The 23,227-nt window shown below is 47.0% G+C and overlaps 1 protein-coding gene across 1 annotated transcript in view; it reads right to left on the reverse strand.

Annotated features, from left to right (window-relative positions):
* LOC135044419 (probable transmembrane reductase CYB561D1) overlaps positions 1–23,227 on the reverse strand; it is an 88,192-nt gene that overhangs the window by 29,130 nt on the left and 35,835 nt on the right. Inside the window, exon 2 of the mRNA XM_063955205.1 lies at positions 12,658–12,796. Within this exon, the coding sequence (XP_063811275.1) occupies positions 12,658–12,796 (139 nt within the window). The remainder of the gene's footprint in view (positions 1–12,657; positions 12,797–23,227) is intronic.

Raw genomic sequence — 23,227 nt, forward strand, 5'->3', positions numbered from 1 at the left:
TGTTGTTGCTTACTGCATATAGGCCTTGGGATTTGGTACTACACTCTGCCAATCCAGACCTAGCAGTAAGACTGGAGTCAGTCGTTTAACTTGCTGGGGTTCTTTTGCTACTCTGTGAACTTAGCAAGTTTGCGGCTGTATTCTCAGACTTGCCTGCCTAAATCCTGTCTCACTGTGCAAGGTGTTCAGGTGTCAGTTTAGTGGCAGTAAGCTGAACCTGTGCACTGCAAGTGAGGATTAGGATTGTGGAGACTCTTCTTGTGTCTATCATTCCATCTCTGACCAAGGAGTTTACTGCCACACCCGTTGGTAACCCTTTAGGGTTTTGCTGTTGCCCTTAGCAACAGCATTTCGGGTTCTCTACGTATTAAAACACAACATCTTGCTTTTTCCATCTGAGCATTCTTAATACTAGGGAGACACCCAGTTTCTTAGCCTCTGGGCTTCTCTGTTCACTTTGTGTTTATTTTGTTACCCTATCACCTTCTGTGTACGTAATGTCATATTCCCCAGTCTGTCTGTGAGTTCATTTGTTTTGCATCCCTATCTGTTCAGACACCAGTACATTCCTGCAGGCACTGGTGTGCATAACAGTTCAGACACCAGTACATTCCTGCAGGCACTGGTGTGCATAACAGTTCAGACACCAGTACATTCCTGCAGGCACTGGTGTGCATAACAGTAATAAAGCCACATTAGCATTTAAAACATTCCACACGTCCAACCAATCAGGTGTCGGCTGTGCCGACGGAGACACCACCACCATCTGCTCTGCTTCCTCCCTAGACGAGCCTTCCGCTTCAGAAATGTCGACACACACATACTGACACCCCCACATACACTGGGATATATGAATATGGGGACAGACCCACAATAAGGCCCTTTGGAGAGACAGAGAGAGAGTATGCCAGCACACACCCAGCGCCACTAGATACTGAAACAAAGTTCCAGCCTGCACAGCGCTTTATATATAGAATTAGCACCTAATAAATGTGCCCCCCCTCGTTTTTGCCCCGTTACTTGTTCAGCAGGGGAGAGACCGGGAGCAGCTTCTCTGCAGCATGCTGTGGAGTAAATGGCGCTGGTTAGTGCTGGAAGATCAAGCTCCGCCCCCTCGACGGCGGGCTTCGGTCCCGCTATTTTTATTATACTGGCAGGGGATTTATTATATACTGCCTCCGCAGTATCTATATACGTGTGCCAGTCTTATGTGAGGTAAAAATTGCTGCCCAGGGCGCCACCCCTGCGCCCTGCACCCTTGCTGTGCTGTGCCTGTGTGTGTTGTGGGAGCAATGGCGCGTAGCGCGACCGCTGCGCGGTACCTCATGAAGATCTGAAGTCTTCTGCCGCCTTTGAAGTCTTCTTGCTTCCTATACTTACCCGGCTTCAATCTTCCAGCTCTGTGAGGAGGACGGCGGCGCGGCTCTGGGACGAACAGCAATGACGACACCTGTGTTCCGACCCTCTGGAGCTAATGGTGTCCAGTAGCCTAAGAAGCAGAGCCCATCTGTCCAGGAAAGTGGGCCTGCTTCTCTCCCCTCAGTCCCACGAAACAGGGAGCCTGTTGCCAACAGTGCTCCCTGAAAATAAAAAAACTAACATAAGTATTTTCAGAGAAACTCAGTAGAGCTCCCCTGTAGTGCATCCCGTCTTCTCTGGGCACAGGATCTAACTGGGGTCTGGAGGAGGGGCATAGAGGGAGGAGCCAGTTCACACCCATCTAAAGTCTTAGAGTGCCCATGTCTCCTGCGGAGCCCGTCTATACCCCCATGGTCCTTACAAAGTCCCCAGCATCCTCTAGGACGTAAGAGAAAATCAGAAAATGTATGCAACAATTCCTTTTTGTATTGTTCAATTGTTAAAATTTATTGTACAATTTGCAATGAAAACACTTTTGAAAAAAAATAAAAAATGACTTTGGGGCCCCTGAAACACATGGTGCAGCATGGCGGTACAGTGGCCAGTAGGGGGTTTTAAAATGACTTTGGGCCCACATGAAAATAATAAAATGTGAACAACAATAATTAGAATACATTGGTGGTCAGTGTGATCGATTTGAAATACCTACTTGGGGTTTAAAAACAAATATCCGATTTGTTTGGATCTGGGCTCCTGCTGCGTGGTCGCGTTCTGTGCTGCTGCTGGTGCTGATGGGAGTGTCCTGATTGCTACTCAAACTTTGTACTATAGATCAAAATCGATATATCGCGAGCACAAAAACCACACTTTTTTTCCGTTCGATTCCATACAACTCCACTTGATCACGACAAATAACGAGTGCAGCACCAACAACCTGGAGGAGTTGACCTGACGCTCACGGGGCCGCGCATCGTATCGGATCAACAGCAAAAATGCACGATTTCCCCCAATATATCGGCCCGAATGACCAAATTGAGCAAAATCGTTCTAGTGTATGGGGCCCTTATGTTTGTCTGACAGGCATTTTAACTGACCCTGTACATTTATGTGAAAGCACATAAACTGTTACAGTGCAGGTGTACTGAGCATGACACTGGTTCAATGGAATGCAACTGAGGGTTAATCAATAACCTTATTTAAGGCAACAGTGGTCACAAGATAACCTAGCTTTCAAAACTACTGGCTCAAACCTGGTTGTATATTCAATGTCTAAGATGAGCCACATACAATGTTCTATAGATGACTAAAATGTCTCTTTGTGTGAGCAGAATATGGCTTGACAGTTTGGCTACTACAGTTGTGGGGGTGGATGAAACATATTTATGAGTCCTTTAGTACAGAAAGGAATACAAATATATACTGTCTATGTTTAGAATTACTTTAACTATACTTTTAACAAAGTTAGGGCAGTATACAATTTACTACGGCTAATTACCGGCACTTATCAAAGATTTTGTTTCGCCTGCCCCCGTGATGAGCATCCATTTTTTTGCAGATTGCAGAAGAGAAAATACATAGGTCCGTGACTTTTTGTGGATCCTATGTGTTTTCGTGCAAAAAAGGTGCAAATTGGATAGCCTAAACAAAAAAAACAAAAAACACAAAAAGCCCCTGTTGTTCGTGACCAAAAAATTGAATAGCCCCCTTAATCAGGAAAATCAGAGTAAGACTGGGCATTGCATTTTACAGACATGATGCAAATATGTAAATATAACTTTTGGAGTTCAAAATAATACTGTTCTGCGGTTGATATTATCATTATGTTGAGTCATTGTATCTCTTCCTGAATGACACATGCATGTTAAAAGGCACAGAGGCTATAATTGCAATTACTGACATGTCCGATAATTATCTAATCAATTTTGCTCTTATTTCTGTTAGTCATGAGGGTATTTTTAGTACAACAAACACTGTAACATCAAGCCAAGTGTTCCATGGTGCAATGTATGTGGCCACCATCAAAATAGCTGTGGCTCTATTTACACAGCCTCCGGTGACCTCAGGCCTTTTAACTTGTAGCTTCCCCTTAACAGCTGATCCAAAGGAGTTCTGTATTTAATTCACAATTGACAATGGTCAACACTGCGCTATATTCCTCCCTTCCATAGTTTCCTCCCTTCCAAAAGGTACTTATAACATATAAACGCACTATACAGGTTGAGTATCCCTTATCCAAAATGCTTGGGACCAGAAGTACTTTGGATATCGGATTTTTCCGTATTTCGGAATAACTGCATACCATAATGAAATATTGTGGGGATGGGACCTAAGTCTAAGCACAGAATGCATTTATGTTTCATGTACACCTTATACACACAGCCTGAAGGTCATTTTAGCCAATATCTTTAATAAATTTGTGCATTAAACAAAGTGTGTGTACATTCACACAATTCATTTATGTTTCATATACACCTTATACACACAGCCTGAAGGTCATTTAATACAATACTTTTAATAACTTTGTGTACTAAACAAAGTTTGTGTACATTGAGCCATCAGAAAACAAAGGTTTCACTATCTCACTCAAGAAAGTCCGTATTTTGGAATATTCCGTATTTCGGAATATTTGGATATGGGATACTCAACCTGTATAACAGAAACTTTCATGACTGAGAAATGCATTGATCAAAAAGTGTTCTTTGGTATAGCCAAATGTTTAACAATGTTTCTGGATCCTGCAACCTATGGAGTCGCTGTTCCACAAGGCTCCATTTAAAAAACAAGTTACAGAAGTATAACAGTGCTACAATTCGTGTAACAGAAGTGTCATCCACCTCACAATTGATCCTCTGTTCATTGCTGGTATCTTTTAAAAGCCTGCTTCTAAATGCACTAGGTCAGTGATGTGTAGTTCAACAACAGCTGGAGTGCCAAAGGTTCCCCATCACTGCACTAGGTACATTTGTGTTTAATTCCCCCATTCAGGCTTCATTCTTGGTGTTGTCCTGCTGGCATTAGCTTAGCCCATTTTTTTTGCCATATTTACACCACATGTAAGTGTGCTACTTTATGACTATTCAAGTAACTGACTTCATAGTAATATTTTGTATACTACACAACACTTTTATAATCTCTCACCCAGTTTTAATAAAGGTCATATGACATACACAAGTGGTGGACAACATGAGTTGAACTCAAGTTGGCTGTAATCACACCACCTTTGAGCACATAGCATACTCTCTTACACAGGGTTGCACACGTTACTGTGGCTGGATTGCCCCTATCTGTACGCTTGGCTTCATAGCTGCCACCATCAATGTGCAGACCTATCCTTGATGCAAGGGGTACATCACGGCTGCAGCACCCCACATCACCCATGTACAGCACGCTCACTGACAAGCTGTTCCATGGCTGTAGATTTCTATAGCTGTGTGACCAGTTGGATATACACAATGTGATTGGGGTCAATGCTGAACAGAAAGAGCACTGCCCAGCAAGTCATTTACGTGGGGTCTCCAGGCTAAATGCAGGCCAAGAAAAAACCCTGCTACAGTCAATCTTTTCCTTTATATTTACAGTAAAAAAGAAAAGTTATGTTAGCTTCCTGGCAGGTCCACTTTAAGCAAACATTCAGCCGTATGCTTTAAAAAGGTGACAATGGGAGTTATTTAAGTTTGTTAGCAACCAAAAAAGTTAGCAATTGGTCAAAACCATGTTGCACTGCAGGTGGGGCTGATGTCACGGGTTGCAGTTAAAATGACGGCTGTCAGGATCCCGGCATTCAGATACCGATGCTGAAATACCAACAGCCGGAAATACAGACAGCCGGAATCCCAGCGCACCAGAGTTAGATTTGGGTGGGTTATATTGTTTCTGTGCAGGGTAAATACTGGCTGCTGAATTTCTACACTGCAATTTAGATTTCAGCTTGAACACACCCCACCCAAATCTAAAGGGCCCTACACACTGGCAGATAACACTGCACGATATGAACGTTCTCGTTCATTAATGAACGAGATCGCGTTCATATTGTGCAGTGTGTAGGCACCAACTATGAACGATCCGCGGCTCCGCGCTCGTTTTTCGTTGGTGCCCCGTCGCTTATGCATGCAGGCCAATATGGACGAGATTGTCCATATTAGCATGCATTGCTATGGCGCCAGGTGACGGGGGAAGTGAAGAAACTTCACCCGTCCCCCGTCACCTCCCCCCTGCCGCCGGGTCGCCCTTCTGCCATATCGGTGGTGGGTCGCCCAGTCTGTAGGGCCCTTAACTCTCTCTGCACAGCATGGTGTTGCCCAATTGCATATTTTTTGGTTTGCTAACAAACCTGAATAAGGCCCAGTATTCCTTGTTGACCTTAAATAAATGCAGGGGACACACTACTTTATGCCTCTAACAATGGATAGTAATACGTATGGTTCTATGGTGACAATTTCTTAATTTCTAAGCAACGATGAGCAAGTTGGAGTGAACAGAAACTGAATAATGCTGATAATGATCAATTCTTAACCATTTCCACTTTACGTGAATAAAATGTATATTTCTCTGACGTCCTAAGTGGATGCTGGGGACTCCGTCAGGACCATGGGGAATAGCGGCTCCGCAGGAGACAGGGCACAAAAATAAAAGCTTTAGGATCAGGTGGTGTGCACTGGCTCCTCCCCCTATGACCCTCCTCCAAGCCTCAGTTAGATTTTTGTGCCCGGCCGAGAAGGGTGCAATCTAGGTGGCTCTCCTAAAGAGCTGCTTAGAGTAAAAGTTTTGTTAGGTTTTTTATTTTCAGTGAGTCCTGCTGGCAACAGGCTCACTGCTACGAGGGACTTAGGGGAGAAGAAGTGAACTCACCTGCGTGCAGGATGGATTGGCTTCTTAGGCTACTGGACACCATTAGCTCCAGAGGGAGTCGGAACACAGGTCTCACCCTGGGGTTCGTCCCGGAGCCGCGCCGCCGTCTCCCTTGCAGATGCCGAAAAGTGAAGAGGTCCAGAAACCGGCGGCAGAAGACTTTTCAGTCTTCATAAGGTAGCGCACAGCACTGCAGCTGTGCGCCATTGTTGTCAGCACACTTCATAGCAGCGGTCACTGAGGGTGCAGGGCGCTGGGGGGGGCGCCCTGGGCAGCAATGATAGTACCTTATTCTGGCTAAAAATACATCACATATAGCCCCCAGGGGCTATATGGATGTATTTAACCCCTGCCAGGTCTCAGAAAAACGGGAGAAGAAGCCCGCCGAAAAGGGGGCGGGGCCTATTCTCCTCAGCACACAGCGCCATTTTCCCTCACAGAAATGCTGGTGGGAAGGCTCCCAGGCTCTCCCCTGCACTGCACTACAGAAACAGGGTTAAAACAGAGAGGGGGGGCACTGATTTGGCGATATGACTATATATATTAAAATGCTATAAGGGAAAAACACTTATATAAAGGTTGTCCCTGTATAATTATAGCGTTTTTGGTGTGTGCTGGCAAACTCTCCCTCTGTCTCCCCAAAGGGCTAGTGGGGTCCTGTCCTCTATCAGAGCATTCCCTGTGTGTGTGCTGTGTGTCGGTACGTGTGTGTCGACATGTATGAGGACGATGTTGGTGAGGAGGCGGAGCAATTGCCTGTAATGGTGATGTCACTCTCTAGGGAGTCGACACCGGAATGGATGGCTTACTTAGGGAATTACGTGATAATGTCAACACGCTGCAAGGTCGGTTGACGACATGAGACGGCCGGCAAACAAATTAGTACCTGTCCAGGCGTCTCAAACACCGTCAGGGGCTTTAAAACGCCCATTTACCTCAGTCGGTCGACAGACACAGACACGGACACTGATTTTAGTGTCGACGGTGAAGAAACAAACGTATTTTCCTTTAGGGCCACACGTTACTTGTTAAGGGCAATGAAGGAGGTGTTACATATTTTCTGATACTACAAGTACCACAAAAAAGGGTATTATGTGGGGTGTGAAAAAACTACCTGTAGTTTTTCCTGAATCAGATAAATTAAATGAAGTGTGTGATGATGCGTGGGTTTCCCCCGATAGAAATTTATTGGCGGTATACCCTTTCCCGCCAGAAGTTAGGGCGCGTTGGGAAACACCCCTTAGGGTGGATAAGGCGCTCACACGCTTATCAAAACAAGTGGCGGTACCGTCTCCAGATAGGGCCGTCCTCAAGGAGCCAACTGATAGGAGGCTGGAAAATATCCTAAGAAGTATATACACACATACTGGTGTTATACTGCGACCAGCGATCGCCTCAACCTGGATGTGCAGAGCTGGGGTGGCTTGGTCGGTTTCCCTGACTAAAAATATTGATACCCTTGACAGGGACAGTATTTTATTGACTATAGAGCATTTAAAGGATGCATTTCTATATATGCGAGATGCACAGAGGGATATTTGCACTCTGGCATCAAGAGTAAGTGCGATGTCCATATCTGCCAGAAGATGTTTATGGACACGACAGTGGTCAGGTAATGCAGATTCCAAACGGCACAAAGATGTATTGCCGTATAAAGGGGAGGAGTTATTTGGGGTCGGTCCATCGGACCTGGTGGCCACGGCAACTGCTGGAAAATCCACAGTTTTTACCCTAAGTCACATCTCTGCAGAAAAAGACACCGTCTTTTCAGCCTCAGTCCTTTCGTCCCCATAAGAGTCATATCTGCCCAGGGATAGAGGAAAGGGAAGAAGACTGCAGCAGGCAGCCCATTCCCAGGAACAGAAGCCCTCCACCGCTTCTGCCATGTTCTCAGCATGACGCTGGGGCCGTACAGGACCCCTAGATCCTACAAGTAGTATCCCAGGGGTACAGATTGGAAAGTCGAGACGTTTCCCCCTCGCAGGTTCCTGAAGTCTGCTTTACCAACGTCTCCCTCCGACAGGGAGGCAGTATTGGAAACAATTCACAAGCTGTATTCCCAGCAGGTGATAATCAAAGTACCCCTCCTACAACAAGGAAAGGGGTATTATTCCACACTATATTGTGGTACTGAAGCCAGAAGGCTCGGTGAGACCTATTCTAAATCTGAAATATTTGAACACTTACAAAGGTTCAAATCAAGATGGAGTCACTCAGAGCAGTGATAGCGAACCAGGAAGAAGGGGACTATATGGTGTCCCAGGACATCAGGGATGCTTACCTCCATGTCCCAATTTGCCCTTCTCACCAAGGGTACCTCAGGTTCGTGGTACAGAACTGTCACTATCAGTTTTCAGACGCTGCCGTTTGGATTGTCCACGGCACCCCGGGTCTTTACCAAGGTAATGGCCGAAATTATGATTCTTCTTCAAAGAAAATGGACGACCTCCTGATAAGAGCAAGGTCCAGAGAACAGTTGGAGGTCGGAGTAGCACTCTCTCAAGTAGTTCTACGACAGCACGGGTGGATTCTAAATATTCCAAAACCGCAGTTGTTTCCGACGACACGTCTGCTGTTCCTAGGGATGATTCTGGACACAGTCCAGAAAAAGGTGTTTCTCCCGGAGGAGAAAGCCAGGGAGTTATCCGAGCTAGTCAGGAACCTCCTAAAACCAGGAAAAGTGTCAGTGCATCATTGCACAAGAGTCCTGGGAAAAATGGTGGCTTATTACGAAGCGATTCCATTCGGTAGATTCCACGCAAGAACTTTTCAGTGGGATCTGCTGGACAAATGGTCCGGATCGCATCTTCAGATGCATCAGCGGATAACCCTATCTCCAAGGACAAGGGTGTCTCTCCTGTGGTGGTTACAGAGTGCTCATCTTCTAGAGGGCCGCAGATTCGGCATTCAGGATTGGATGCTGGTGACCACGGAGGCCAGCCTGAGAGGCTGGGGAGCAGTCACACAGGGAAAAAATTTCCAGGGAGTGTGATCAAGTCTGGAGACTTTTCTCCACATAAATATACTGGAGCTAAGGGCAATTTATAATGCTCTAAGCTTAGCAAGACCTCTGCTTCAAGGTCAGCCGGTATTGATCCAGTGGGACAACATCACGGCAGTCGCCCACGTAAACAGACAGGGCGGCACAAGAAGCAGGAGGGCAATGGCAAAAACTGCAAGGATTTTTCGCTGGGCGGAAAATCATGTGATAGCACTGTCAGCAGTGTTCATTCCGGGAGTAGACAACTGGGAAGCAGACTTCCTCAGCAGGCACGACCTCCACCCGGGAGAGTGGGGACTTCATCGGGAAGTTTTCCACATGATTGTGAACCGTTGGGAAAGACCAAAGGTGGACATGATGGCGTCCCGCCTGAACAAAAAACTGGACAGGTATTGCGCCAGGTCAAGAGACCTTCAGGCAATAGCTGTGGACGTTCTGGTAACACCGTGGGTGTACCAGTCGGTGTATGTGTTCCCTCCTCTGCTTCTCATACCCAAGGTATTGAGAATTATAAGACGTAGAGGAGTAAGAACTATACTCGAGGGTCCGGATTGGCCAAGAAGGACTTGGTACCCGGAACTTCAAGAGATGCTCACAGAGGACTCATGGCCTCTGCCGCTAAGAAGGGACTTGCTTCAGCAAGTACCATGTCTGTTCCAAGACTTACCGCGGCTGCGTTTGACGGCATGGCGGTTGAACGCCGGATCCTAAGGGAAAAAGGCATTCCGGAAGAGGTCATTCCTACCCTGGTCAAAGCCAGGAAGGAGGTGACCGCACAACATTATCACCACATGTGGCGAAAATATGTTGCGTGGTGTGAGGCCAGGAAGGCCCCACGAAGAAATTTCAACTCGGTCGATTCCTGCATTTCCTGCAAACAGGAGTGTCTATGGGCCTCAAATTGGGGTCCATTAAGGTTCAAATTTCGGCCCTGTCGATTTTCTTCCAGAAAGAATTGGCTTCAGTTCCTGAAGTCCAGAAGTTTGTCAAGGGAGTACTGCATATACAACCCCCTTTTGTGCCTCCAGTGGCACTGTGGGATCTCAACGTAGTTCTGGGATTCCTCAAATCACATTGGTTTAAACCGTTCAAATCTGTGGATTTGAAGTATCTCACATGGAAAGTGACCATGCTGTTGGCCCTGGCCTCGGCCAGGCGAGTGTCAGAATTGGCGGCTTTGTCTCACAAAAGCCCATATCTGTTTGTCCATTCGGACAGGGCAGAGCTGCGGACTCGTCCCCAGTTTCTCCCTAAGGTGGTGTCAGTGTTTCACCTGAACCAGCTTATTGTGGTACCTGCGGCTACTAGGGACTTGGAGGACTCCAAGTTGCTAGATGTTGTCAGGGCCCTGAAAATATAGGTTTCCAGGACGGCTGGAGTCAGGAAAACTGACTTGCTGTTATCCTGTATGTACCCAACAAACTGGGTGCTCTTGCTTCTAAGCAGACGATTGCTAGTTGGATGTGTAGTACAATTCAGCTTGCACATTCTGTGGCAGGCCTGCCACAGCCAAAATATGTAAATGCCCATTCCACAAGGAAGGTGGGCTCATCTTGGGCGGCTGCCCGAGGGGTCTCGGCTTTACAACTTTGCCGAGCTGCTACTTGGTCAGGGGCACACCCTGACTGAGGAGGACATGGAGTTCTCTCATTCGGTGCTGCAGAGTCATCCGCACTCTCCCGCCCATTTGGGAGCTTTGGTATAATCCCCATGGTCCTGACGGAGTCCCCAGCATCCACTTAGGACGTCAGAGAAAATAAGAATTTACTTACCGATAATTCTATTTCTCGTAGTCCGTAGTGGATGCTGGGCGCCCATCCCAAGTGCGGATTGTCTGCAATACTTGTACATAGTTATTGTTACAAAAATCGGGTTATTATTGTTGTGAGCCATCTTTTCAGAGGCTCCGCTGTTATCATGCTGTTAACTGGGTTCAGATCACAAGTTGTACGGTGTGATTGGTGTGGCTGGTATGAGTCTTACCCGGGATTCAAAATCCTTCCTTATTGTGTACGCTCGTCCGGGCACAGTATCCTAACTGAGGCTTGGAGGAGGGTCATAGGGGGAGGAGCCAGTGCACACCACCTGATCCTAAAGCTTTTATTTTTGTGCCCTGTCTCCTGCGGAGCCGCTATTCCCCATGGTCCTGACGGAGTCCCCAGCATCCACTACGGACTACGAGAAATAGAATTATCGGTAAGTAAATTCTTATTTTAGTGTGCATTTATAGCCTGCTCTAGAACCTTAAAACACTATTTACACACTGTACTGTATGCAGCATAAAATCCCTATAACACTATTTACGCATTATGCAAACTCCCATATAGTACAGGCAGTTACTGGAGTTTTAGGAGTCTATTTACTAAGCCTTGGATGGAGATAAAATCACTGGAGATAAAGTCCCAGCCAATTGGCTCCTAACTGTAATTTTTCAAACCCAGCCTGTGACATGACAGTTAGGAGCTGATTGGCTGATACTTTATCTCCAGCGACTTCATCTCCATCCAAGGATTAGTAAATAGACCCCTTAGTCTGTAGCAAAATAAAATATTCTCTGTTCCTAAATGATGTCAGCTCCATTGTGTTTTCTTTTGAAAGCTGGAAGTCAGACCAGAGTGATCTGCTCATGTCATTAGATGCACAGTGTGTCCCTGTAGATTCCGATATACCCGTCATTTACATATTGGTACTGCTACTGTATGTGAATGAATTCAAGTAACATTTAACAGCATTGTCAAGTAACCTCCATGTACACGTATTCTGAGGTGTGGTCAAAGACACATGTACTGTATACCAGGTACTAGCTGCCTAGTAGTAAGGAACGCTCTTGTACATTCTCTCTCTTCTTACTTTATTACAGCTACTCTTTCTCATAAACAAGTTTTACAGACCTAAGCATTTGAGCAAAACAAGCAGAAAGTCATACTGGTGTCCTGTATTCAAGCCAAGCAACGCAACATCCTGCAGCGGGCTCAATGTAGTAAAACAATGCATAATGTGGTTTCCTGCTGCATAAAGAGGTACAACAATGAGTATATAGTCAAAAGGTTGACAATAGCAATGGCAACATTCTTAATGAGGACCCCAAAATGTCGAGTTAAGTTCACACTTAATGTCGACAGACAGCATGTCGGCATTTGGGTTAGGCTGCGAGGGGGAGGTTAGAGTTCTAGCCTGGATGTGACAGTCACATGAGTGCCGGCACCCAGAAGACACAGCTAGAGCGTCCCAAGAAGGTAAGTCACCGCTGGGCCACCAGGACAAAATGTGGACATTCTAACATGTCAGCATTTCATCACTGTATACATGATGTATGTTGATAATTTCTATGCTTAATTATTAAGTAGTTAGCAAAACCATGAAGCAGGATTTCCTATTCATTTTAAGATTTATATGTTGAATATTACTACTACTTTGTTAGCCACGGTTAGTACACAATAAATACTTACTTGTGCCAGGCCGAGCAAGTATCAGTAAGAAGATAGTGAACCCAACTGCTAGGACATGTGCCAGGAATCCACTGAATCTTCGCAGACACCGGTAAAGCCAAAAGTCAGGAACACGTGGGCCTAAAACTTCAGACATCACCTACAAAAGATGTGTATACTTATTGAGACACATACTAAAGTAAACTACAACATCCTGAACATATCACACAGTATGCACATTACAAAAACAATGTGTGCAGACCCAAACATATGTTTTGTATATTGAATGGTCATGAGCTAAGAATATATACAGTATTTGCTGGCGTATAAGAGTACTTTTTTGCCCTGAAAAACATGCCTCCAAGTGGGGGGGTCGTCTTATACGCCGGGTGCACTTCAGTTGGGATAGACATAGCTGCCATAGTGGCCTTCCGATACTCGCCCGGTGCCCATAGTGGCCTCCCGATGCCCGCCCACCTCATTCTACTCACCATCCAGTATTGCGCGATATCCAGTGCGGCCGCGGTGGGTCACTAGTGCCAATTACAGGGAGATGCAGGGACTGGCCGGAGGCGCTGCAGTCGCGTTGTGGCCGTACAATGGTGACAATGACAGGTACTGTAATGGCACTAATACTAATACTAATGGCACTCATGTGAACCCGGTAACACTAAATGCACACAGGGGTATACTTTTATACATTTTACAACTTTCTCCTCGCCCCCTCCCCCCTTCTTATGCATACCTTGATAAATACTCCCTATCCAAATCTCTTATCAGGTCATAATATACAGTATGTCACAAATCTGATGTTCTTTTACGTTTTATTTGGTGTGTGGAAGGGGGTAGTCTTATACGGCGAGTATATAACAAACTATATATTTTGAGTGGAAATGTTGGGGGTCGTCTTATACGCCCAGTCGTCTTATACGCCGGCAAATACGGTACCTAAAGTCACCATATGGAGAGATAGTATTTATTCGATCAATAGGGTCTCCTGGTAGACACAGAGGAAAAGCAGTTACTGTACTACCAGCTGTGTTTCTCTTCACTAGTCACTTATTAGGCACATACCATTTATTAATACATTTGTGTTAGATCTATCTACATATTAAAATCAACTACATTGGATCACTTGCGACACCATTGACCGGCTGATTGGCCCATGAAGTCATGCAGGCCGGCTGCCTCAGCTCCTTCCAAGAGGTCCAGAAATCTCCATCGGAAAACAGAGATCCTGGCCTTGGCACGGCCACAAAATGGAGGCAACACACCTCTGTTTTGTGAAACAGCTGCCATACCACCCCACCCCATCCCCAAATGGCTACAGACCGACAGTCAATTGATCTCTGCAGCCATACTGTGCACGACGACACAGGATCCATACTGCACAAGCACAGTACTTGTCTGGTACTTTGCATCTGCTGCCAGACCTGCGTCAGGACCTGAATCAGGAACACAGAGGTATATGTATTATACCCGCACTTATCATGCAGGTATAACGCTTCTTGCTTCGCCTCTTTACCGAAGCGAACCAGGAAGCAGCAGCGCCAAGATGTATGAACATCTCGGATGCCGAAGTAGGGGAGTTAAAACGCCTCCCACCGGCAATCGCTGCCAGTTCCCCACAGTGCATCTGCTTGTGTTGATGCACTGTGTCTTACGCCAAACCAGCTGCAGTGAGCATGTGTGAGATCTGGCAACTCACGAGAGATAATTACTTCTGAATTCTGAACAAACTTTTCCACTTTTGTACTCTTGCATGGTTGAACCTTAAACCCTCACAATTGGACTCCAACTTCTTATGGTGTAAATGTGCATACACACTTGTGAAAAAATGAGCAATGTCGCTCATCTTCACCCTTCCTGGGCAACGTCGCCCATTTTCCTCGCCAAGTGTGTATGCCGCCGCCGACCAGCGATGCGCGGCCCTATGGTTCGATAACAACCCTCGCCGTCGGCCGCACAGGTAGCTCAATCTGGACTATTGCCTAAGTGCTGCCTGAATGGCCCGGCCGCTGCGTGAAGTCACTGAGCGATATGAATGTCATATCGCTCAGTGTGTATGCCCGTCCACCGACCGCCCCGCCCGGGAGGAGGAAACACTAGGCCTAGTGTGTTTCCACCTTTAGAAATAACTATTCTTGGCAGAGGTATCTGCAATAATGTAATGCATTTTCAGGCTGACTAGCAAAGATGTATCAAGGAGTAAAAAACAGATGTTACTCAGCAATAAACATAATCTGACTGCAGCCACCAAGGTTGTGGATATGAGGGACAGCTTACAGAAACTATAGATGCCTCTTCCACAAAGTTAGTGGCTGTTATAACAATAGCCAAGATTCAATGATCTCCTCTCTGCCTTTGACAATAGGGAACTAATAACAATAGTTAGCCTAGCCGCCAACCTTTCACTGCATAAAAGCATCTAAAGACAATTTCTGCATATGCTGCATGGTACTGTATACCAAAGTGACTGCTTCATCAAAGCTAGTCTTCTTGGCTTCCCAGGCAATGGCTGCACTCAGTTAAGGGGGAGAACCCTACAGGTCTGCATCATTCTCTTTTAATGGGGAAATCCTTACTACTCTTTTGTGAAGTCAAAAAAGCAGAGTTATGGTAGACTAACCATAGTTAACTCTTTTTCTGCAAAGTACATTGGGTTCCACAGGTAAACACTGGGGTGTAGAGTGAATCTTTATCCAGAGGCATCAACAGGTAAAGCTTTAGCTGTCCCAGGATGCATAGGTGCCTCCTCCATAACCACGCCTCCAGGCACTGAGAGCTCAGTTTTGATAACCAGTCCAATGCAGGAGCAGGCAAGAGAGAAGGCAGATGTTAGTCACATAAGAACACATTCTCACGACAGGAGAATGTAGAAGTGGCTAATGCCATATAAACCCAAAGAAGCTAGGTGCGTCAGGGTGGGCACTCTGTGGAACCCAATGTACTTTGCAGAAAGAGAGTTAACAATGGTCATTACTCTCCTTTTCTACCACAGGGTACATTGGTTTGCACAGGGAAGCATCAGGGATGTCCTAAAGCAGTTCCTCAAGGGAGGGGACGCGCCTTAGCGGATGTGAGAATCCAGCGTCCATAGGAGGCATCCTGGGAGGCGAAGGTATCAAAGGCATAGAACCTAAGAAACGTGTTTACTGAGGACCACGTAGCTGCGGTGGGCCGCCCTAGAATGTCCAACAGACTGAGTAGAATGGGCCTTAATCGCAGCAGTAGCTGGGAGTTCAGCCTGCGCATAAGCATGTGCAATCACCATTCTAATTAATTTGGCCAAAATTTGCTTATTCGCAGGCCAGCCACATTTGTGGAAACCAAACTGGACAAAGAGGCATCCGACCGCCTAATAGAGGCAGTCCTCTCCACATAGACACGGAGAGCCCTTACCACATCCAAAGAACGTTCTTTGCTTGACAAGTCCGAAGAGATAAAGGCCGGATACGGATACACAATCTCCTGGTTAAGGTGAAATGATGACACAACCTTAGGCAAATAACCTGGTCTAGTTCGTAGAACTGCCCGGTCAAGGTGGAAAATAAGGAAGGGTGGATGACAGGACAAAGCGCCTAAGTCAGATACCCGTCTTGCAGATACAATAGCCAGCAAGAACAGGACCTTGGCCGTGAGCCATATAAGGTCCATCGATTCAAAAGGTTCAAAGGGAGACTCTTGTAGGGCATTCAGCACAACAGACAGATCCCATGGAGCCACAGGGGGAACATAGGGAGGCTGAATACGCAGAACACCCTGAGTGAATGTATGAACATCAGGTATAGAGGCAATCTTGCGCTGAAACCACACCGACAAGGCAGATATGTGAACCTTGAGGGAGGCCAGACGAAGACCTAAGTCCAAGCCGCTTTGCAGAAAAGCCGGAATGCTGGAAGTTTTAAATCTACCAGCGTCATAATTCTTAACCGCACACCAAGGGAAATAAGAATGCCAAACCCTGTAATAAATCCGGGCAGAGGCTGTTTTGCGGGCCTTCAGCATAGTTTGAATAACCGCCTCAGTAAATCCAGCCCAAGGACTTCCATCGCCGATTGTATCGACACTCTGGGGCGATGAATTAAGTGTCTTATCCGGTCCTGGAGCTTCAGGACTTTTTCTGGAGAAAGGAACAGTCTCTGACTGTGTGTACAAGAGTGCCCCAAGGTGCACCATGCTCTGAGCTGGGACCAGCGAGAACTTCTTCCAATTTATTAGCCACCCATGGGCTTGTAGGAAATTCACCGTCAGTTGCAGATGACTGAGGAGGACTTTGTGAGAATTTGCCATAATCAGCAGGTCGTCCAAGTACGGGAGGATTCTGATTCCCTGGCGACGGAGGTGGGCCGTCATTACGGCCATGACCTTGGTGAAGATCCAAGGAGCCATAGCCAGTCCAAATGGCAGAGCCTGGAATTGGTAGTGAAGGTTGCCAATAGCAAACCGCAGGAACTGTCTCCGGGTTCCATATCCAGCACAATTGAACGTAGTATTTCCATACGAAACTTGGACACTCTCACCAGCTTGTTCAGAGATTTGAGGTTGTGTATAGGTCGGAAAGACTCATTGGGTTTCGGGACCAGAAACAGGGTCGAGAAGTAACCTTTGCCCCTCTGGGACTGAGATACCAGCACTCAGGAGGGAACCTACAACAGTTTCCAGAGCCTGCGCTTTCAACGGATCCGAAGGGAGAGCCATAGTGCAGAACTGGTAAGGGGGACGTCTCTTGAAGGAGATAACGTACCCATGAGAGACAACTTCCAGACCTTATGCGTCTGAAGTGGTCGTGAGCCAGACCTGGGAGAACTGTAGAAGTCGGCCTCCCACCCTGGGATCCCCCAGGGGTAGGCCCGCCACGTCATGTAACAGGCTGACGGGCTGCCCAAGACCGTTTCACTTTGGGCTTGGTTGTTTTGGGAGCACGAGATTGTCTGACCTTTATCTTTTCCTTGAGGTCGAAAGGAGCGAAAAGTGGTACCCTTTACCTTCTGTGCAGAAGGATTAGTAGTTGGGAGAAAAGATGTCTCAGCAGCTGCCAGTTCAGACACAATTTTATTTAGGTCTTCCCCAAACAAAATATCCCCCGTGAAGAGGAGGACCTCCAGAGTCTTTTTGGAGTCCAGGTCCACTTTCCACGACCTCAACCACAGTATGCGGCGCACCAGGACAGACGTAACTGACGCCTTGGCTGCCAATACTCCCGCCTCAGAGGAAGCCTCTTGAATGTAAGAAGAGGCGGTGGTAATGCGAGATAGGTATTGTCTGCATTGTCAGAAATATCCTCGGGCAGCTCTTCCTGTAACGCCTGAACCCACGCCTCAATACCTTTTGCGAAACCAAGTGGCAGCTATAGTGGGTCTATGAATAGCCCCTGTAAGGGAATATACAGATATCAGGCACCCTTCAACACGCTTATCTATCGGCTCCCTCAGTGAGGTGACAGTGGTGACAGGCAGAGTGGATGACACGACTAGGCGGGTGACATGAGAATCCACCGGCGGTGGGGTCTCCCATTTGTTACACAAGTCTGCAGGGAGAGGGTAGCGAGCCAAGGCCCATTTAGGAATAGGGTATTTCTTCCCTGGATTAGACCACGGTTCCCGTCTGATGTCCACTAAATGATCAGAATGAGGTAAAACAGTTTTAACCACCTTCTGCTGTTTAAACTTATCAGTTTTCTTTGCCAGAGCAGTGGAATCCTCCTCATCTGTGATTTGAATGATATGTTTAAGAGCAACCACCAGGGCAGGGACATAAATTTGAAAGGGAGAATCCTCATCAGTAACACAGGATTCAGTGTGAGACAGGACCGTATGCTCCACCTCTTCTTCAGATGAGACATCAGAGAGATTTGTAGACTGTGACGAGGAAGCAGCCCACTTAGAGGGACCAGGGACACAGGAGTGACCAGAGGTAGATTTCTGTCTAACCAGGGATTGGCTTAGTTGTTGCAGTTGGTTAGACAAATTTTTCGCCCAAGGTGGATTAACCATGGGCACAATTTGTACGGGTAATGACACAGGCGGCCCCATAGGGGGAGCAAGGCGCTTCAATAGACTACCCAGCAGGGTACTGAATGCTGCCCATGGAGGCTCCTGACTAATGGCAGTGTCTGCGGACTGATTGGGAGGTGCATGACAAGCAGTACACAGACTTCCCCCTCTGATAAATCCTTGGAGCGTGCTCTGCATGATGCCGGAGCTTCCACAGATTTACTGCCCTTTCTATTAAGACATTATATATGCAACAAATGGGCTAACACAGTATGATTATAAAGCCAGACAAAAGTAAAAATAGGATTTTAATTACCTACCGGTAAATCCTTTTCTCGTAGTCCGTAGAGGATGCTGGGGTTCCATTTAGTACCATAGAGTATAGACGGGTCCTTTGGGAGCCACTGGCACTTTAAGAGTTTAACAGTGTGGGCTGGCTCCTCCCTCTATGCCCCTCCTACCAGACTCAGTCTAGAAACTGTGCCTGAGGAGACGGACATACTTCAAGAGAAGGAAATACAGATAGTGGTGAGATTCACACCAGCTCACACCGAATCGAATATAAAACCATGCTGACCAGCATGCAACATTGAGAAATCATGCAAAACCGCATGAAACATGAAGAAACCAAGTCAACCAGCAGGTAACATGAAGAAACCATGCTAACCAGCAGGCAACATGAAGAAATCATGCCAACCAGGATGAAACATGAAGAAAACATGTTGTTATCTAGGATGAAACAGGAAGCAACCATGCCAATCAGCATGTAACCTGAAGAAACCATGCTAACCATGCATGAAAGACGAACAGCAACAGCTGAACCAATACCAAGTAGAAACGCAGGAAAATGAAGCACTGGGAGGGTGCCCAGCATACTCTACGGACTACGAGAAAAGGATTTACCGGTAGGTAATTAAAATCCTATTTTCTCTTACGTCCTAGAGGATGCTGGGGTTCCATTTAGTACCATGGGGATGTACCAAAGCTCCCAGTATGGGAGGGAGAGTGCTGAGGATCCTGCAGAACGTAGTGACCAAACTTTAGGTCCTTAGATGCCAAAGTATCAAACTTGTAGAACATCAGCAAACGTATTCGACCCTGACCAAGCAGCTGGTCGGTAAAGCTGTAAAGCCGAGACACCCCGGGCAGCTGCCCAGGAACAACCCACTGTACGAGTAGAGTGGGCCTTAACAGATCTTGGACACGGCAGGCCTGCCATAGAATAAGCATGCTGGATAGTAAACCCGATCCAGCGAGCAAATGTCTGCTTAGAAGCAGGACACCCAACCGCGTTGGGATCATAAAGGACAAACAGAGCGTCCGACTACCTGTGACGAGAAGTCCTCTTCACAGAAACTTTCAAAGTCCTCACAACATCCAAGGACTGTGAGGTAATTGAGGAGTCAGTAGCCACTGGCACCACAATAGGTTGGTGATGTGAAAAACAGACACAACCTTTGGAAGACATTTCTGACGCGTTCTGAGCTCAGCTCCATTTTCATGGAAAACCAAGTAGGGACTCTTGCATGACAATGCCCCCAATTTCGACACCCGTCGAGCAGATGCCAATGCCAACAGTGTGACCACCTTCCAAGTTAGAAACTTGACGTCCACCTCCTGTAAAGGCTCGAACCAATCCGACTGCAGGAACTGCAGCACCACCAGATCCCGAGGTGTCGAAGGAGGCACAAAGGGTGGCTAGATGTGCAGAACCCCTATCAAGAAAGACTGAACCTCAGGGAGAGCAGCCAATTGTCTCTGAAAGAAAGCAGACAAGGCCGAAATCTGGACCTTTATGGAGCCCAAGCGTAGGCCCACAACCACACCTGCTTGCAGAAAGAGGAGAAACCGTCCTAGTTGAAACTCCACCGTAGGAAATTTCTTGGATTCACACCAAGAGACGTACTTACCAAGTGCGATGGTAATGTTTAGACGTTACCCACTTCCTAGCCTGTATCAGGGTAGGAATGACTTTGTTTGGAATGCCCTTCCGAGCTAAGACTGTCAAACATAGCAGTGGTAAGTCTTGATAAGCGAACAGCCCCTGTTGCAGAAGGTCCTCGCAAAGAGGAGGCCTCGGATCTTCCAGCAGTAACGCCAGAAGATCCGCGTACCAAGCACTTCTTGGCCAATCCGGAGCAATCAGGATCGCCTGAACTCTTGTTCTTTTTATTATCTTGAGAATCCATGGGATGAGTGGAAGTGGAGGGAACACTTACACTGACTGGAACACCCACAGAGGCAACAGGGCATCCACCGCCACTGCATGTGGGTCTCGTGACCTGGAACAGTACCTCTGAAGCTTCTCGTTGAGGAGAGAGGCCATCATGTCTATCTAAGGTAAACCCCATCGGCTTGTTACCTCTGCAAATACCTCCGGGTGGAGGCCCCATTCTCCTGGATGGAGATCGTGTCTGCTGAGGAAGTCTGCTTCCCAGTTGACCACTCCCAGAATGAAGATTGCTGACAGCGCCCGCGCATGCTTCTCTGCCCAGAGGAGGATTATTGTCACCTCTGACATTGCAGCCCTGCTTTTCGTTCCGCCCTGCCTGTTTATGTAGGACACCTCTGTGACATTTTCCGACTGAACCTGAAGGGCTTGATCTCGCAGAAGATGTGCCACTTGTAGAAGGTCGTTATACACAGCCTTCAGATCCAGAATGTTTATTGGAAGGAGAGATTCCTGAACTGACCGCTATCCTTGGAAGTTTTCCCCCTGAGCGACTGCTTCCCAACCCCTGAGACTTGCATCCATTGTTAGATGAATCCAATTCTGAATCCCGAACCTGCGGCCCTCGAGTAGGTGAGAAGTGTACAGCCACCAGAGGAGGGAAATTCTGGCTTTCAGCGACAGGCGTATCCGCTGGAGCATGTGAAGATGAGATCCTGACCATAAGAGCAGTAGATCCAGTGGGAAAGACCGTGTAAGGAATCTTCCGTACTGTCAAGCCTCTTAGGAGGCAACCATCCTCCCCAGAAGGCGAATGCACTGATGAACCGATACCCGGGCTGGACATCCCGGACCATTGATTGGATCATCAAAACTTTATTTACCTGTAGAAACACCCTTTGCACTTCTATGTTGAGAATCATCCCCAGGAAGGAACGCCTCCTTATCAGCTTCAAATGCGAAATTGGAAGCTTCAGGATTCACCCAAGATCCCGAGACAGTTGTTTTGAGAGGGCAACACTCGGTAACAACATCTCCCTGGAGGATGTTAAGGTCGTTTAGATATGGAATTATGTCCACTCCTGGTTTGTGGAGCGGGAATATAAAAGGTTGCCATGGCCCTGATGAACACCCCCGGTGTTGCGTAGAAGCCAAGTTCAGTGTTTGGAACTGGAAGTGACATAGTTGTAGTGCAACCTTAGATAACCCTCGAGAGGCGACCAGATTGGAATGTGAAGTACGCATCCCTGATATCCCGGGATACCAGGAATTCCTCTACATCTCGAACAGAGATCACCACTCCCAGACTCCATCCCGAATTGAACACCCACCAGTAGGGAATCAATGACCCCTGGTTTGAATTGTAAGCCCTGTTACGTAAATGAGGTGGAACTGGAATAATGACATTAGTTTGACAAATGTTATGATAGCTTCCAGCAGTAGTACACTTTCTGCCTGAGAAGCTAGTAAGCCTGATTCGAATAATCTGTGAGGCGGGAATACTAGAAATTCTAGTCTGCACCCCTGGGCAACCCAACTGTTTCCAGGGGTCTAGGCAAGATATTGCCCAGATGTGTTACTAAATCTCTTTAGTCTCGCTCCCACCTGCCTGATCCCCAGGCAGTGAGGTCCACCGACAAACCGAAGGGTTAGAAAAAGGCAGAATTTGAAATCCTTCCCTGGGAACCTGGCGGCGGAGGTTTTCTGGATTTCCCCAGCGTCCTCTAAAGGAAGTGGAGAAATATGTGGAATCACGTTCTAAGGAATTGCAGTGTAGGTGTAGGATATAATTTCCTGGTCTGTGCAACTGCGGGAGGAAGACATACCGACTTACCCGCAGTTGACACGGATAATCACGTATCCCGTGCGTTCCAACAAGGTCTTACCTGTGAAGGGCGGACCTGTCATACCTTACTCAGATTCTGTATCCGCAGTCCATTGGCGTAGCCACCGTCCCCTGAGTGTCGAAACTGCTAGAGCAGTGGTCCCTGCGTTATGCAGGTCAATCTCCTTCATGGCGTCTAGCCGTGAAGCCTGTAGAATCCTGTATGTGACATAGAAACAAGTACAAGTCACTTTTACACATAGAATCTAATTCATCAAGTAAGGAGCCTAACCACGTTACAATAGCCCCAGAGATGTACGCAAAAGTGAGTCTCTGAGTCATGCCTGCAGCAGTGTACAGTATTAGAGTTTAGTCTCAATATGTGATCAGCCTTTATGGAGGTTGTACCAGGTAAGACAACCATATTTTACAATAATATCACTCCCCCCCTTGTTTATAACACCTTTTACAGTTATGTGGAGGACAGCGTTCCCTGTCAGCGTGTGTCTGCAGGGAGAAAATGGCGCGGGTTAGTGCAGGATCCGCTCTGAGGAGAAGCTCTGCCCCTGTAATGGCGTGTCTTCCCACACTTAGAGATTA

Source organism: Pseudophryne corroboree, chromosome 2, assembly GCF_028390025.1.
Source record: "Pseudophryne corroboree isolate aPseCor3 chromosome 2, aPseCor3.hap2, whole genome shotgun sequence".
NCBI lineage: Eukaryota > Metazoa > Chordata > Amphibia > Anura > Myobatrachidae > Pseudophryne > Pseudophryne corroboree.